At 40.2% G+C, this 17329-nt stretch overlaps 1 protein-coding gene across 1 annotated transcript in view; it reads right to left on the reverse strand.

Moving 5' to 3' along the window:
* The window catches only part of LOC120528712 (transmembrane channel-like protein 2-A), a 114109-nt gene that overhangs the window by 12898 nt on the left and 83882 nt on the right, over nt 1-17329 (reverse strand). The window contains exons 17-18 of the mRNA XM_039752868.1: nt 5030-5269; nt 1907-2032 (exon numbers count right to left, since the gene is read on the reverse strand). Coding sequence (XP_039608802.1) covers nt 1907-2032; nt 5030-5269 — 366 coding nt within the window. The remainder of the gene's footprint in view (nt 1-1906; nt 2033-5029; nt 5270-17329) is intronic.

The raw sequence follows: 17329 nt of genomic DNA on the forward strand, positions 1-17329 counted from the left end.
ATAAAAGTGTACTCTTTCCGTGAATTCAAGCATATAATATTAGATTAGACACCCTTCCTTTTATCATTGCAGAACAGTTTAAATACCTCGGGGTAAACATCACAAGTAAACATAAAGCTCTTTATCAACAAAATTTCGTCGCCTGTATGGAAAAAATTAAACAAGACTTGCATAGATGGTCAACCCTTCATCTCACACTAGCTGGAAGAATTAACACTGTTAAGATGAATATTCTTCCTAAGCTCCTTTTTATTTCAAAACATACCAATATACATTAATAAATCGTTCTTTAAGCAATTAGATTCAACAATAACCTCATTTATTTGGAATTCTAAACATCCACGCATCAAAAGAGCGACCCTACAAAGACAAAAGGCAGAAGGTGGCATGGCTCTACCTAACTTCCAGTTTTATTACTGGGCGCAAATATACAGTCGATAAGAACCTGGACACAAATAGAAGAACATACACAGGCATGGACCGCAATAGAAGTAAAATCCTGCAGTACTTCTTTGTATTCCTTGCTCTGTGCTCCAATAAACACACGTTATCGGCAATACACTAATAACCCAATTGTGCTCCACTCACTTAGAATCTGGAACCAATGTAGAAAGCATTTTAAGACGGAGAAGCTTCTTTCTGTGGCACCCTGCAAAAGAACCACCTCTTTCAACCCTCACAAACATATGCAGTTTTAATATCTGGAAAAATTTGGAATTAACTTGCTTAGAGATCTTTATATAGACAACGTCTTTGCATCCTATGAACAATTACATTCCAAATTTAACATTCCAGCTACAAATTTCTTTCACTATCTTCAAATCAGGAACTTTGTTAAACAGAACCTTCCAGATTTTCCTCATCTTGCACCCTCATCCACGCTGGAAAAATTATTGCTCAATTTCAAGGAGTTAGACTCCATCTCTACAATATATAAAATCCTTTTACAATCCCTTCCTTTCAAAGATCCAAGAGGACACTGGGAAAATGACCTCTCAATTAATATATCAGAAAAGGAGTGGAAAGTAGCAATGCAGAGAATTCACTCAAGCTCCATATGCAAAGCATACAATTATACAACTCAAAATTATATATCGAGCACATCTGTCTCGACTAAAACTCTCCAAAATGTTTCCAGGGCATGATCCAACCTGCGAACTTGCAACCAAGCCCCAGCCTCACTAGGTCACATGTTCTGGGCCTGCTCCAAATTAACATTATTCTGGACAAAAATTTTTAATTACCTCTCAGACAGTCTTGGACTCACAATCCCTCCTAACCCATTAACAGCTGTGTTTGGGGTTCTTCCAGAGGGTCTTAAAGTGGAGAAAGACAAACAAATTGTGATTGCATTCACTACACTGTTGGCACGCAGACTTATTCTGATAAACTGGAAGAACCCAAACTCTCCTCTTTAAGTCAGTGGGAAACTGATGTGTTATATTATTTAAAATTGGAAAAAATCAAATACTCAGTTAGAGGATCTGTGCAGACTTTTTCAAAACATGGCAGGATCTAATCAGTAATATTTTGAAATGATTTTATAAAGCACAGAGAATTTGTTGATTTAGGTATTTTTAAAAGCCTTAAATTTTACACCGTTTGGCTTGCTCTCTCTCTCAAGGGTGGGGATCGATCTGTTCTTAGCATAATTCTTTTTTTTTGTAAAAACTTGATTGCTATGTATGGATTGTAATAAAATTAATAAATAAATAAAAAAAATAAAAATAAATAAATAAATAAATAAATTGTATGATCTATATCAGCACATACTAAATTGTCTTGAATTTTGTGTTGTTTTTTTATTTATTTTTTTGCTTTATTTTAACTACAGTTTATATTGCACTAAGCTTACAAGTGGAAGTGAACATAATAGACCATACTGAATTAAATATACCGTACTTACACCATCAGCAAAACCGCAGGAATAATCAGCCCAGGGTTGGCAGCATAACTGAACAGTTTTCCAACAAAAGCTGGAAAATCCAGTTTGATTGTTTCCATTATAACTTCAAACATGCGTGGTTTTCCACTAATTGCAAAAAAGATATCATAGGGTTACTGTGATATTTCAATTAAAATAAAATACTGGATATTTTTATTTAAAAAGAATAAAAAAATAATATATAATAAATTGTATTAGTGCTTTATTATTTAAATCAAATATAATATGCAGCATTAATTTTCAAAGTAGAATATGCTGGTATGACTATAGAACAGTAGATACCCATAACAGTTCTTGATAATACACAAAGACAGAGTTGCTTTCTAAGCTGTTCTATTTATTCAAACATTTTCTGTTGTGGCTGACTTCATGAAATACAGATCCAATAAACGTGATAAAGTCAGAATGGTAGATGAGACAAACTTATTGTACAACAGTATTGAAGAACTACAACTACTGAGTTTTAGACAAAATATGCTGCAAATTGAGCAGCAATTAATTATATCTCTTAGAGACCTTTGCTTATCTAAGATGTCTAACAAATGCAGAATTGTGTTTTATGTCTTCAGTATAGCTGTAATGAGACTACTATTTCTTTCTCTTTGAGTATCTCTTTATAAAACATCTTTCACGAGCTGGGTTAATACAGCATATAATATGTAAAGTTTTACCTTAATATATAATTAAAAAATATGTCAGATACAGACTTACTGTTATTTCACTAAGAACTTGGTGATGCAGTTGTAACCAAGGAACATTCTGTGTGGAGCCTGTAAGTTCTCCTTCTGTTCACGTGTGATTTCTCTTATGTTCCAAAAGTGTGCCTATTAGTCTGGCAACTCTTAATTGTCCTAATAATTAGGGGGGTGTAAGTGTGCCTTGTGAGGCTGCAGTACCATCTTTAAATGTGGTTCCTTCATTGGGCCTAATGCTGCTAAGATATTCTGTGATACCAAACCTGTTGTTGTGGGTGAACCTGAGGAGGCTATGCATGCCCAATCAGACTGCAGGGCCAGTCTGTTATGCATTTTAAATTTTTTTTAAGTGATAGTGATGAATTGGACAAATAATTAGGCAGTCAATATTTGATTGACAGACAGGTGCCCTAAAATCTTCATGTTTTATAGACTGGTCAATTGGCTCTCGCAATATTTTATGTTTCCAACTGGATTAGGTTAGTTGACAATGGCAGTAACTTACCATTCTATGTATGTCCAAAGATTTTAATGCTGATCCCTGGGGATATTTATAATTTAGAAAAAAAGTATGAATATCAGAAATTAGCTGAAATCAAGACTTGAATACCTCAGCTGCCTCTCTATATAATATTAGGGTAGAAGGAATTAATATTAATGGTGACAAAATCTCACTAACAAGTGCTAAAAGCAGTACCACTAGCATTACCCATGGAGAGGGACCTTAGAAATATTTCTGTTTTTGCTATGGATTTAAATGTTTAACTCTCTTTTCATTAAGTTTTGTCCTTTCTTGGTGCAGTTTGCTCCCTTCATTTGTATCTTAATAAACACAATAAAAAACGAGTAGAGCAGACACCCAGGCAAACGATACTGAATCATGAAAAGCTGCAACTATGTTAGTGTCAGACCCACAAATTAGTAAATAATTGATTAATTAAAATATTGTTAAAAACAAGAAAATACATTATTCCCATATAACTGCTCAGTACATTTTAATATTTTTTTTTAACCACAGTTTTCTAATTTTATATCGTTCCCAAAACATGGAATTTGGGAAATAACAGTTCACTTAATTAGCCCAGGAGTGCAATTAAAAACAAAAGCTGGTTGGAAAAAAAACCTGCAGCCACAGTGGGTTCCCAGGACTGAGTTTGAGAAACCTTGTGCTAAACAAATATCCAACTAAGATGTACGGCAATAAAAAGTTTCCCAGTACAGAAACAATGATTGGTTTGAATATTTAATGAAAATAGACACAGTTTTTGATATCCTTGATCCTCAGACAGAACATTCAGCATGAAAGGATATTCTGACTGAAAGTAAATAAGAGACTTACTAAACATATATGCACAAATGAAGATCTTACCTGTGAGGCCAAATCAAAAGAAATGGAGAAATGCAGGAATGCTGCTACAGAGATTTCTACATGGGTTAATACTGACCAGTTAGCATGTAACCAATACCATTTGGCAGCCATTATTGACATACTTGAGTTTCAGTTGAGTTAATCTTTTAGGGGGTAATATTTGAAGTTTTGCTAGTATGATAGAGGATAGTTCAATGGCTCTTTTCCTGCCATTGTTCATACAATGTACAAAAATTTACATAAATATCCAAGACTGCCAAAATAATGTTAGACAGCTCAAGATACAGTATACCAACCCAGAACTACATAATAAATTACTTGAGATAATGAGCAACACTATTACGGAAGAAATAGTAAAATAAAGAGGAGTTTAGTGAGACACAATGAAGATTGAAGTGATCCTACAGGGCAAGAGAATATATCCAATTTTGTGTAAGAATTATGAGGTATCAAAGCGTTTGTTGACTATGGCAATTTCAGGTGAAATAAAAAAAGCTGGACATACAAATGCTTGTTCTAAAGTTTGGTTTGGGTGACGGGTTTGTGCGATAGCCATGAACCTAAAATGAACTAAACAAGTTTGTAAAGTACAGATTACTAACCCATTTTTTTTTTGGTTATGCTGTAATGGCTATATAACAATGTTTGACCTTTCTGTATGATTCAGAGAGTTTTGTTATCCATATGCTGTTTTCAATAAATAATAGCACTGTCGTTTATCTGTCTGTCCATCTATTATGCACATCTGTCAATCTATCTATATTCTGAACCTGCCTTCTCCATCCCTGGTTCATAAGGTTTTGTAGTGTTAAATGCATTATAATGGAAGATGTTTATAATATTTGTCTGCCCATCATAATGTAGCTGATTCAATGAGCAGACAGATGGATTGGAGGATTAGCTAACATAGATCAGAATGAGCCTAAAAACTCAAAATTGTAATTTTAAAAGAATGGAAAAGGAAAAAAAGCAATACAATGTTTCCAAATCAAATACCTGCTATAAAAATTAATGTCCTACCTGAAAGGCCCACAGTCAAATGAAGGGGGTAATGTCATAATGGTGTAGACCACTGGCAAAAGACTGAGAAATAAAATAAGCAGCAGCAAGCCCATGTAAAAATTGTTAGATTTAGAAGCTTTGAAAACTCTTTCATGGGGAACATTTGAACTCATGACAGCCCATGACTGATAGTACATTGATGTCAATAGACGGAGGACATTTATACCAACTAGTCCTGGAGCATAGAACGCACCCATCCTAGGAAAAAAAAAAAAAAAAGACAAATAATTAGAACATAATTTGGCTAGATACATTTTATCATTGGAACTCGGAGAACAAAATACGATGGCATCTGCCGTGTACTTTATTTACTATATTTCTTTCTTTATTTACTTTATTTCAGTACCAGTAGCCTACTACTCTACTATCTTATGTTGAGTCAGAGTGCCAGTATGGGGCTTCACTTTGTTATTAATAATGATCAATTATATTGTGTAGCAGAGTATAAGAGTGAGGTAAGGTTGTTGTTGTTGTTAGTCCCGCGAGTCAAGCTGCGGATTTGTGAACTAGCTCACGGTCACCTCCTAGGTGCCCATCTGGGAACTGAGAAGACCCTAGAGTAGATTAAATTCTGATTTTATTGGATGGTCTGTCTCTTTTGTGCTTCCTGTCTGGAATGTCAACTGCAACAGATTCCTAGAAAGGGCTGTGCTCCTCCTGTGCCCATCTTGCTCATTGACTTCCCATTTGAGCATAAAGGAGTCAAAAATGTCGGATCCCTTGAACCTTCTGCACATGGTCACAAATATATTTTAGTAGTTATATACTACTCTACTCTGTACCCTGCGGCAATTCCCCTGAGACTTGCCAATTCTAGAAATATTGCATGGGAGTTGGTAGGTGTCTTTGTGCATTTTGATATCCCTAGAGAAGTCCTTACAGACCAATGGACACCCTCAGAAAATTTCAGAGAAGTTGCTAAGTTACTCTGCATAAGCACCTAAAAACTTCAGTGTATCAATCTCAAAGTGATGATTTAGTGGAGTGGTTCAATGAAACACTCAAACAAATGTTTCCTAAGGTGGTCAACAAGGATGGGAGAAACTGGGATCAGCTACTCCCCCTTGTACTTTTTGTTTATTGGGAGGTTCCACAAGCCTCCATAGGCATCTCCCTGTTTGAGTTACTATATGGATGACAACCTCAGGGGCTACTGGACATTTTAAAAAAAGTGCTGGGAAGGAGAGGCACTTCCCTCCATTAATATTTTAGAATATACTGCACAATTACGAGATAGATTTGAAAAAATCCTACCAATCCTAATAGAAAATATGGAGCTTGCACAGTCATCCCAGGCTAGCAGTTATTACAGTGGCACGACACTTCGGGAATTCCACCTGGAGATCAAGTCATGTTCTTGATTCCCACTGCCCACTGCAAATTATTGGCACATTGGCAAGGCCTGTACAAATTTAAGAGAAAGGAAGAGGCCGGTCGACTATTCGGTAAAACAACCAAAACGCTGATCGGCTGAATGAGTATACCATGTGAATCCTCATTCCTACTTCAGTCAAAATAACACCTTTAATTTCATCCTTAATTTGACATCCACTCAGCAACAAGAACTCAAAGCAACCATATTGTCTGTCTCAGAAATGGTGAATTCTGTCACCTTAATCAAGTCCACCAGTTCAATGCCTATCCGATGCTGCAAGTGGATGAACTCCTCAAGTTGACTTGGTAAGGCTCATTATTTGACAACACTTGACAAGATGAAAGGGTACTGCCAAATTCCACTGAGGTAAATAGCGCATTCAGCACCCCTAACAGTCATTGGTAGTATCATGTTCTCCCATTTGGATTACATAGGGCTCCTGCGACGTTCTAGCATCTAGTGGATAGACTGTTGCAGCCTTGCAATAGAGTGCCACCTACTTGGATGACTTTGTCATTTATTTTGCCACCTGGATGGCAGACTTGCATGGTACCCCTGACCCTTAGCAAAGTCGGCCTACTTATCAACCCGAAGAAGTGTTTCTTCAGATTGAGCGAGGCTAAAGATTTAGGCTACTTGGTGGGAAGAAGTACTGTTCATTATCAATGCACCAAAGTAGATGCCATCATGAATTGACCCTGTCCGAAGAAAAAGAAACAGATGGAGGCTTTCTTAGGATTAGCGGGTTACTAATGCCGGTTTGTTCCCTGGTTTTCTGAGAGAGCAGCTCCCTTGTCAGACTTCACAAAAAAGAAAGCTCCTAACAAAGTGGTATGACATGCTTAAACAGAGGCTGCATTCCATGACTTAACACAGGCCCTTACATCAGCACCAGTGTCAATTACTCCTGACTTTTCTTCTTTATTTCACAAACTGACACTTCAGACCCAGGTCTCAATGCCATGCTGAACCAAAGCGTTGATGGTGTTGAACTTGTTTCTTAGCCGGAAATTACTGGATCTGGAGACCACGGGCCTCATGTATAAATGATGCATATGCACGAAAATGTTGCATATGATGTATAAATACTAAACTTGGCATTAAAGCCATGCACATTTTCACAGCAGCCTTGCTCGGCTTTGCAAACTGGCAGCACCCAGCGTCAAAGCAGTGCTGTTTCTGTGTGGTCTCCTTTTATCTTTTAGTGTCACATCCCAGGACACAGGCTCCATTAAATACACCACAATAAACCCCATATCATTGATAAATTTAAGGCGCCTGATTGTAAGCAATCTGTAACAATATAATGGTGCACAGAATGGCCAACCTATTCTAACTACCATGGCTGCTTTAGCGTTGTTAGAGGACATCACAAATGGAAGAATCAGAAGAGAATGCGTTTTCAGAAATCATACTGATTTCTTGGCACATCATGATGACTGGCTGATTTCTATCTAGAGCTATCCTGTTGGAGCTGTGTGCTGAACTGGGGACAGCTTTACAAAGGCAAATTGTGAGGAATTGTGATCTATCTGTTCCTTAGCAAGTTCTGTTCACTGTTGGGTGTTTACCCACAAGAGCTTTTCAGCATGAACTGACTGACCAATCATGCATTTCTCAGTCATGACTGAGTCGTTCAGTGGCAGCTGTATGGAATGGTATTATCTGCTTGTCAAGCAGATATATGATTTCCGTACACTGTGGTTTAACAGGCAAACATCAAAGCACAATTTGCAGCAACATCCAGTTTTCCCAAAGTAATCAGAGCAGTTAACTACACACATGGGTGATAGTAGAACATACTATAGGGGAGCTTAAGGGCTGTTGGTGCTGCCAGGATAAGACTGTTGTAATGCTGCTCCATAGTCCACAGAAAGTCTTGCATCATGCAAGCATATATCGTTCTACATTATGTGGCACACAATTGTGGCTTGCCCGTACCTGAACAGATAAACCAACAAATGATCAGTCACATCGGACAGCATTACAACTTTGACTGAATGTAATTAACAGAATTTAAAAGCAGGTAAGCAGATGCATCATTTATTTTTAACTAACTCATTCAATTTGTGGGCAGTGTTACACAGTACTGCCTTTACATTCCATAGTTCATTGGGTACATCTCTTACTGCATCCACTAATGCATTTCATGATTCCTGAAAAGCATCCGTCACATGTCACACGGCCAGATGATCGCCCAGCGGTTTCCGAGGCAGGGGTGTGTGAGCAGCCAACTCCCAAAGATGTGGTCAGCACAGCAGCAGCACCATTATCACCTGTGGCCACATCCTCAGCATATGGGTCAGCTTTTTTAATATTATCTGGAACTGAATAAACAGTAATTAATGCTACATCTGCTGCCTGATTGTTTGTTTTATTATGCATACAAATTATTTACACGAGTTTGGATAACAGTAAGCAAAAAAGAAATTACAACTCACCGTCACCTGCAGTGATGTCCGAATCTCCCTCCCCCAATGGTAAAATGCCACTATCAAGTGTGCCGCAAATAATTGCAGCAACTCGTTGCTCAAACAACGTGAGCCTTGGGAGTTCGCTACTTCCTCCAATGGTGTTGATTCAGACGGTGGGCTGCAACTCTCCTTTTCACAGCGATGTCTGACCAATTCTTTTTTTATTTTGGGCACAGTGCAATTTTCTGATACTGAACTATTGAGTACATCTGCCATGCTATGCCACTCCATCAATTTCCTTTAATTGCCTATTCCACTGCCTAAGCCACCAAATAGTACAGTTTCCCTGGCAGCTACTTCACTTAGCAGGACCTCCATTCAGCATTCGCTGGACTGGCCATTAGCCCTTGAGCACTTTTCACACACTTCCTCAAGGAACTTCCTCCTGGCTGTCTGCTTGGGTTCAACTCAATGTTGCTACAAAATGTGATGGTGCACGTCAGCTCCATGCTCTCACTTTCATTTTGGGAGTCTCCTGAACCCAACACCATCAATAATGTAACAGGATGAGCCAGGAAAATGAGGACACTCACACACATTGCAAGGGGAAGGTGTAAAGGTGCTAAGTGCTTTTATTTAAAATAATTCAAACAAGCAGTGTTCAAAAGTACAGTGCACAAACTTCAATAAACAAATAACCCATTAAAACCAGGTTAAAACACGGCAGAAAACTGTCCCCAAAAAGATGAGCCTTGGTGCAGTCCTTTAAAATGAACATTTCCTTAGCTTATTTCTTTATGGGATCTTGTAGCCAAGGAGGCGCCTATTCAACAGTTCAGCACTGCCTTCAGCACTGCTCCTGGGTGCTATGACAAATCACCACCCGTGGGATGCCTCTATGAGCCTGTCACTCCACTGCAGCCACGCTGCCTCTATTCGGTGAGTTTGCTCCAACCAAGCAGCTCTTCAGTCACTCCAGCTCCCAGGTAACTCAGATGGAGTGGGCATTAGCCCCCAAGCACTGTATACATGCTCACTCGAGGGACTTCCTCCTGGCTGTCTGCCTTTTCTCTCTCGTCTGCTTACACTGGGTCTCTCCCATAACTGCCTTTCTTTGAATGCCTCCCTATCCTCTGTTCTCTCTTTCCCTTGTTTTCTTTTCCTCCTCATAGTACTCATGCTTTCCTTTTAATATGGGGGTGTGGTACAGTTGTGGCAATCAGCAGCTCCCGGTGACAATTTGGGCCACGGCCGATCCTGCACCTGTGCACCTATGTTCCTGCATCACATATGGTAACCGCTCTTGCCATGCTATCACGCCCATCCAAAGACGTAAGTGCAGCAATTAGATTTATTTTAGTAGAATGCAAACCAGCTACAGACCCCACTTTACCACAGGACCATGCACCTCTACAGTGCATGACACTTCATAAAGAGTCAAATCCTTGTGTGACCAAGTGGTTCTTGGATCTGCAACCATTTTGGTTTAAAGTTATTCATCATTGAGGCTGTCTCCACGTCGATGCTCTGTCTTGAGCTCATGACCTTGTGGTTTGACACACCCATCCCGATGGGGCTGAGCTGAGGGAGGGTTCCTATCACACACATGTGCCTGGGGGACAATTTAAAGGCTTGGATAATTGTAATCTTCCCCCGGAAAGCTAGAGGGTGCTGTCAACTAATGCTTTTTCTCTTCCTCTCTCTGCAGACTGGAAGACTGACAACCATGACACCTCTGACTCCACTTCCAATTTCCACCCACTTAGGACCCACCTCTTTCCTGTCAAGAACCTTTATCACTGAAAGCAACACTATCTTAATCAGTCTATTTTAGAGACTCGCGTTGTTACAATGTTTACTAACTATACTTCACATTTTATTTGACTATTACAGGGTTAGCCTTCAAGATGCCCCAAAGATTTGTTATCGCCTTTTGTCCCTTTATTAGAACATCCATCCATTTTCTAACCCGCTGAATCCGAATACAGGGTCACGGGGGTCTGCTGGAGCCAATCCCAGCCAACACAGGGCACAAGGAACCAATCCTGGGCAGGGTGCCAACCCACCGCAGGACACACACAAACACACCCACACACCAAGCACACACTAGGGCCAATTTAGAATCACCAATCCACCTAACCTGCATGTCTTTGGATTGTGGGAGGAAACCCACGCAGACACGGGGAGAACATGCAAACTCCACGCAGGGAGGACCCGGGAAGCGAACCCAGGTCTCCTAGCTGCGAGGCAGCAGCGCTACCACTGGGCCACCGTGCCGCCCTTATTAGAACATGTAGATTGTTATTTTTTTTTTTTAGTTTCTGTGAAAGAGACAGTTTACTGGGAAAGCATCATGTAAATATCTGACCACCACAATATTCCACCACAGAAGAATATGCTACACCATCTTAATTGTATCAGTAATGTTTATTCTGCACAAAGAACATTGCTGTCATATGTTTTTTAAACTGAAAGTTCATATCTTTTTGCATCATCGTTAATCTTTTTTGTGTCTGGAAACCTTTTACCACTGCAGATTGTTTGGCACATTTGCTTGCAGCCAATACACTATCACAGCCTGCTGCATGTCATTTGTTTTTGGGAGTTTGCTGTAACAGTTTCACGTTTGAAACAGTGTGATCCTGCCATAAAATCTAAACATTATTGCATCTTCCAAAAGATTGTACGAAAGCAAGTTTAAGTCCAATTGCCAAGTAGTCTGGAACGTTTGCTTTTCATCCCCATGTGGTGTTATAGGTCCACAGCTCGCTTAGTAAAGGCCATTTAAATATATTACCAAGCTCGTGGCTTCGTGAGGGAGCGTAGTAGTCGTAGCAAGCCGCAGGGTGATCTGCGGTGTGGGCGTTTCTCACCATGTGCACAGGTGAGGAACTGCCCACATTTGTAATTGTTTCCGTGGCTAATGTGCTGCAGCTGCTATGGCCCCTTGGTGTATAAAAGAAGCGCTAGTCGGTTGAGAAGGGAGGAAAAGGAAAGAAAGAGGGAAAAAAGGAAAAGAGAGGACAGAGGTTACAGGGAGTGAGGAAGCAAGTCAGTGAGAGAGAGAGACAAGGAGCGTGTGGGCGAGCGAACGAGCGCTCGCGGGCAGCTGCGAGGAAGCTGGGTGTTAGGCCGACAGCCAGGCGTTAGAGTTGATGTTGCTTCCGCTGAGTGACCAGGTAGCGGGAGTGACCAGGGAAAGGCGACTGGCCGCTGAAGGCCGGAAAGGCAGCAGGAGTCGGGAGGCTTGGTCGGGGAGTATCCAACGTGCGCGTCCTGGCCGTTGGATTAAACCAAGTCTTGGGACTGGGATGAGTGCCAGACCGAAGCCAGGGATCGGGAGGTCTCCAGTCTCGTGTGAATGGAGGTAGGAGAAAAGGGCAACTGCAGAGAGCGTCTTGCCTGCTGCTAAGCCCAAATGGGAGAAGCAGGTGAGACACTAACCGAAAAGAAGCACGGAGCTTGGCATTGTCGTTTGTTTTAAAGACTGCTTCCTGTTGAACATTTTAACCTGTGGTTTTTAAAGGACTGTTTGTTTTTGTGTGTATTTTAACCTCCATGATTTCTTTTATGGATTATTTATTTATAAGACTTAATAAAAGCACTATGCACCTTTTTATACCATCCCCTTGCTATGTTGCTATGTTGTTGCCTCTACTGTCTAGCTCATCGGTGACATTATCAACGGTGTTGGGTTCAAGAGCTTCGAAATAGCAGATGGGAGCGTGGAGCTGAACCCACATCGTCACACCCCACTCCTATCTTTTTATTCAGAATGAGCAATACGCTTTTCAGTTGTGGTAAATGTGCTGTGGGATTTACTGTTGCAATCTCGCTGAGTTTTTTTTTTTTTGCACATGTGACAAAAAAAAATTTCTGCTGAGACATTTCTTCACAATCATTTTTCATAAACACACACATGTTACATTGTCTGCAAGTGTGTAATTTAGCAGAATGGCCACATCAAAAAAAGTAAAGACACTCAAATATGGCAAGTGAAAATGTGAACATTTACTAGCTAGTGACTAATGACACATATTTTTAGTCAAGTAACATGAAATTCTGCTACATATGCTAGTGTAGAGGGCTGGACAATGACTAGAATTATTTCTCATTTCAAACCGAAAGTCATGTCATTATGGCTAGCCAGGCAAACATTACATTCATATATGCTGAAGTAAGATTCAATTTACTGGGAATAACGCCAAGTCTTCTTATTCCAGTAATGGTAAATTTCTAATTCAAATGTTTGCACCTCTCTGTTGTGCTCTCATGCCACACAAGGTCAGACCTATACATTTAGCGAATCACAACCTTTTTTTATGCATTCAGAGTAAGGTGTCTTTTCTGGCACTTGCTTACCATCTGCCTTTTTTCAAATTTGTTTGCAACTGGAATAAAGCAGTGACACAATTTTGCATCACAATGTACCCAGCCTAATGATGTAATCAACTAATCAATGAAAGTGAATGTTGCTAACATTTTTAATAGTAGATTATTATCGCTTATGATGATTAGTTGTCATAGCCCTACTGGAAAGGAAGCAGTTCCACCATGAGCCAAAAGGGGGCTGCAATGTAATGCATTCTTCTTCCCTATCAACATTCCTGTAGCTTCAGGACTGGAATTGCACTCAGGTCACTTCCACCTGCTCCACCAAGTTTCATCTCTTCTGGCCAATATCACATCACAGAAAAAATATATATATATATATATATATATACTAGCAGAATACCCGTGCTTTGCAGCGGAGAAGTAGTGCGTTAAAGAAGTTATGAAAAAGAAAAGGAAAAATTTTAAAAATAACGTAACATGATTGTTAATGTAATTGTTTTTCAATTGATATGAGTGTTGTTCTCATATCTATCTATATATATATATATATATATATATATATATATATATTGTGAAAGCTGGCCCGGACATATTTACAAGTTTTGTTCACGTGCAACCCCAGTGCCTCTTGCACCGATTCCCCCAAAGTCCAGGGCTCACAGTCCTTGTGCCTTTCCTCTGGCTGCCTCCTGTCCTCTCTCCAGCTCTGCCAACTACCTCCCGACATACACCAATGACTGGAGGGAGGCGGCCCCTCTTATAGGAACCCGGATGGGCTCCAGCTGCTTCCCGGCAATTGATCTTGGCCACACCCCTGTGTGGCAGAAGTGCCGGCTGCGCACCCGTAAGCCATCCGGGTGTCCCCTGTCGTCTTCCCCCCGGCACTTCCTGGTGTGGCGGAAGTGCCGGGCTCCCGGGATAAACCAGCATCGGGGCACCGCCTGCCGGTGGCCACGGGTCCCTACAGGGCTGGGCTTCCAAGCCCTCTACCCGAGGCCCCCAACATAACCAGGACGGACGTCCCCTCGCGGTCTGGAGGAGGCACAAGCCCTCCTCTCGTCCTCCTAGGCGTTTTGTCATTGTCATGAGTGTTGCTGGCATATATATATATATATATATATATATATATACACTCACCTAAAGGATTATTAGGAACACCATACTAATATGATGTTTGACCCCCTTTCTCCTTCAGAACTACCTTAATTCTACGTGACATTGATTCAACAAGGTGCTGAAAGCATTCTTTAGAAATGTTGGGCCATATTGATAGGATAGCATCTTGCAGTTGATGGAGATTTGTGGGATGCACATCCAGGGCACGAATATAAAGTCAAACTTGTTTCTGAATATATAAAGTCAAAAGTTGAATATATAAAGTCATCGCTGGAATATATAAAGTCAAAACCTGAATATATAAAGTCAGCGTCGGAATTTAGAAAGTCATTCCTGATTATATAAAGTCAGTATACTATATAAACTCATTCCTGAATATATAAAGTGAAAGTCAAAATGTATTGATTGAAACGACTCTGAACTGAACTAAGTTAACAAAGACATATTCAGAAAAATAAATTAAAAAAACACTGTTCGGTTAATGTTTTGAAAATGATGCATGTGCCCTGCCCAGGATTGGGTTCTGCCTTGTGCCCAGTGTTGGCTGGGATTGGCTCCAGCAGAACCCCGTGACCCTGTGGTCGGATTCAACGGGTTGGGAAATGGATGGATATTCCAGCGCTTACTTTATATATTCCAACGCTAACTTTATATATTCAAGATTTGACTTTATATATTCCAGCGCTGACTTTATATATTTAAGTTTTGACTTTATATATTCTAGTGCTTACTTTATATATTCCGAAATATTCCAACGCTGCCTTTATTTATTCAAGTTTTGACTTTATATATACCGACGCTGACTTTATATATTCAGGTTTTGACTTTATTTATTCCGACAGTGACTTTATATAATCAAGTTTTGACTTTATATAGTGAAATGTAGTCATCATTGCATAACTTTTTCTTTACCATAGAAATTTAAAGACTAAATTCAACTTCCATTCCTAACAAAGATATTTCTGGCGACTAAATAGAACCTACTTATATCCAAATTCGAGCTATTGAGCTGTCGCCTGCCTGCCTGAATAAGTCACCCTCGCTTCGCTCTTACTTTTTTACCGTTCATTTTATCATGGCTAGTGGCGGAAAAATTATAAAATGGAAGAAGGATTACACTGAGTATGGCTTTACCTAAACAATTATTGATGGCGAATCGATTATTCATAAAGCTTCAATTGGTGATCTGTTTTTCTGTGTTAACGTCATATTTTTTCATACTTCTTCTCAAACCAAGGGTGTGCAAGGGTAAAATGAATCGGGAAGCGTTGATCAATGTAATCGGTGTACCATGAAATCATGCATTGAAATAAGTTCCCCTTTGCTTGTATTACAAAGTGTGATTAAATCCGTGATTTTTTAACGCGTTATGGAGCACATGCATCGAAGCTTCTCAGCTGTGCTTTTGCTAAGAAAAGGAAACATTTTAAAAATAACGTAACACGATTGTCAATGTAACCTTTTGTAAGTAGTGCCTAGAGGATTCAGTGTGGAGAAACTGTAGAGACAGCATGTGTATTAACTTGTGGATTTTTCTGTGAGTATTTGGTGGCAGCGTCACAAAGTCGCTTCCGTAACACTATGTTTGCGTTAGCTGCGGAGCTCAGCTCAGAGCGAAATGAGGTGAATGGGAGGGGAGATGATGACGTGACTCCCCCACCCGCCTTAACTGTCAATCCCCACAAACACAGTCTCGGAATTTGCATAAGCACAGCCCTTCACGTGCAATTTTAACTTAGTTACAAAGTGATCAAAACTCTCGTTTATATCCTGCGTCCTCTCATTAAACTTGTATCCCACATTACCCGTGGGCATGACAAACGCCAGCGGCTGCCTGTCTATGAACTTAATTTAAACTTTAGGTTTACACCTTGCTTTGTTTCCGAAGTAGCAGCACTCATGAATATGGTTGTATATGTCATTCGCTCGCTTCTTATTGTTTCGCTGCCTTCTCAATTGTATAATGCATGTTTTCTTCAGCGCTTTTTGGAGCTCTTCCTGGTCTTCTACGCACTGCATTGACAGTCAGTTCACGTGATTACGTGGGAGGCGTGATGATGTCACACGAAACTCCGCCCCCCCATGGCTTTCGAGCTCAACTCCATTACAGTAAATGGAGAAAAATAGCTTCCAGTTATGACCATTACGCGTAGAATTTCGAAATGAAAACTGACCAACTTTTGTACGGAAGCTGTAAGGAATGAGCCTGCCAAATTTCAGCCTTCTACCTACACGGGAACTTGGAGAATTAGCGATGAGTCAGTGAGTGAATGAGTCAGTCAGTGAGTCAGTCAGTCAGTCAGTGCGGGCTGTGCCTTTTATTAGTATAGATATATATATAGTGGTCCCTGGGGAGACTTGGGCGTACTTCTGGTGTCCTAAAACTGTGGTTTGGGAGCACTTTCCTGTGAAGTTGGAGACCGACAAAGTACGGCTAGCTAGTCCCTTTAGCACCCCTAGCAGTACCCAAGGAACCCAACAGGACTGGGCCAAAGAGCTACAGTTGTCAGTGTACCCTATGAAAAATCTAAAGTGGTGCCATAACCTAAGGGGGCTGCATCTAGCGTGCTGGGGAAGACCATGCCGTGAAGAAATTGTCTTCCCCTGTTCTTCTCTCTCACTGGCAACCCTGCCAGGTGATCCCAGTACAGCTCCAGCAGGGCTACCAGTCCCCACGTGGACTTTGGTAGAATCTTGCCATTGGTGTTTAAAAAAAGAAAAACACTGGCATCCCAACTGACAGAAAAGTTCCATAGTCAACAGGTAAGCAACAATGTTGAATGTTGAAATAGCTGTCATCACATTCCATCTCTAAACCACTGGAGTGTCATCGGTCCCATATAAGGCACAAGATAAGCAATTCTGTGTTCCTGTCTTCAACATGTCATACACAATGAGCAGGAAAAGTAGCTATTCTTTAGCAATTTGATTTGGTGTTCTATAAAAATAATTAGCCCTCTCATCATTGTAAAATTAATTTCCATTTCATATTGCATAATTTTTGGGCCAAATTATTGA

This window comes from Polypterus senegalus, chromosome 4 (assembly GCF_016835505.1).
Source record: "Polypterus senegalus isolate Bchr_013 chromosome 4, ASM1683550v1, whole genome shotgun sequence".
NCBI classification, from domain to species: domain Eukaryota; kingdom Metazoa; phylum Chordata; class Cladistia; order Polypteriformes; family Polypteridae; genus Polypterus; species Polypterus senegalus.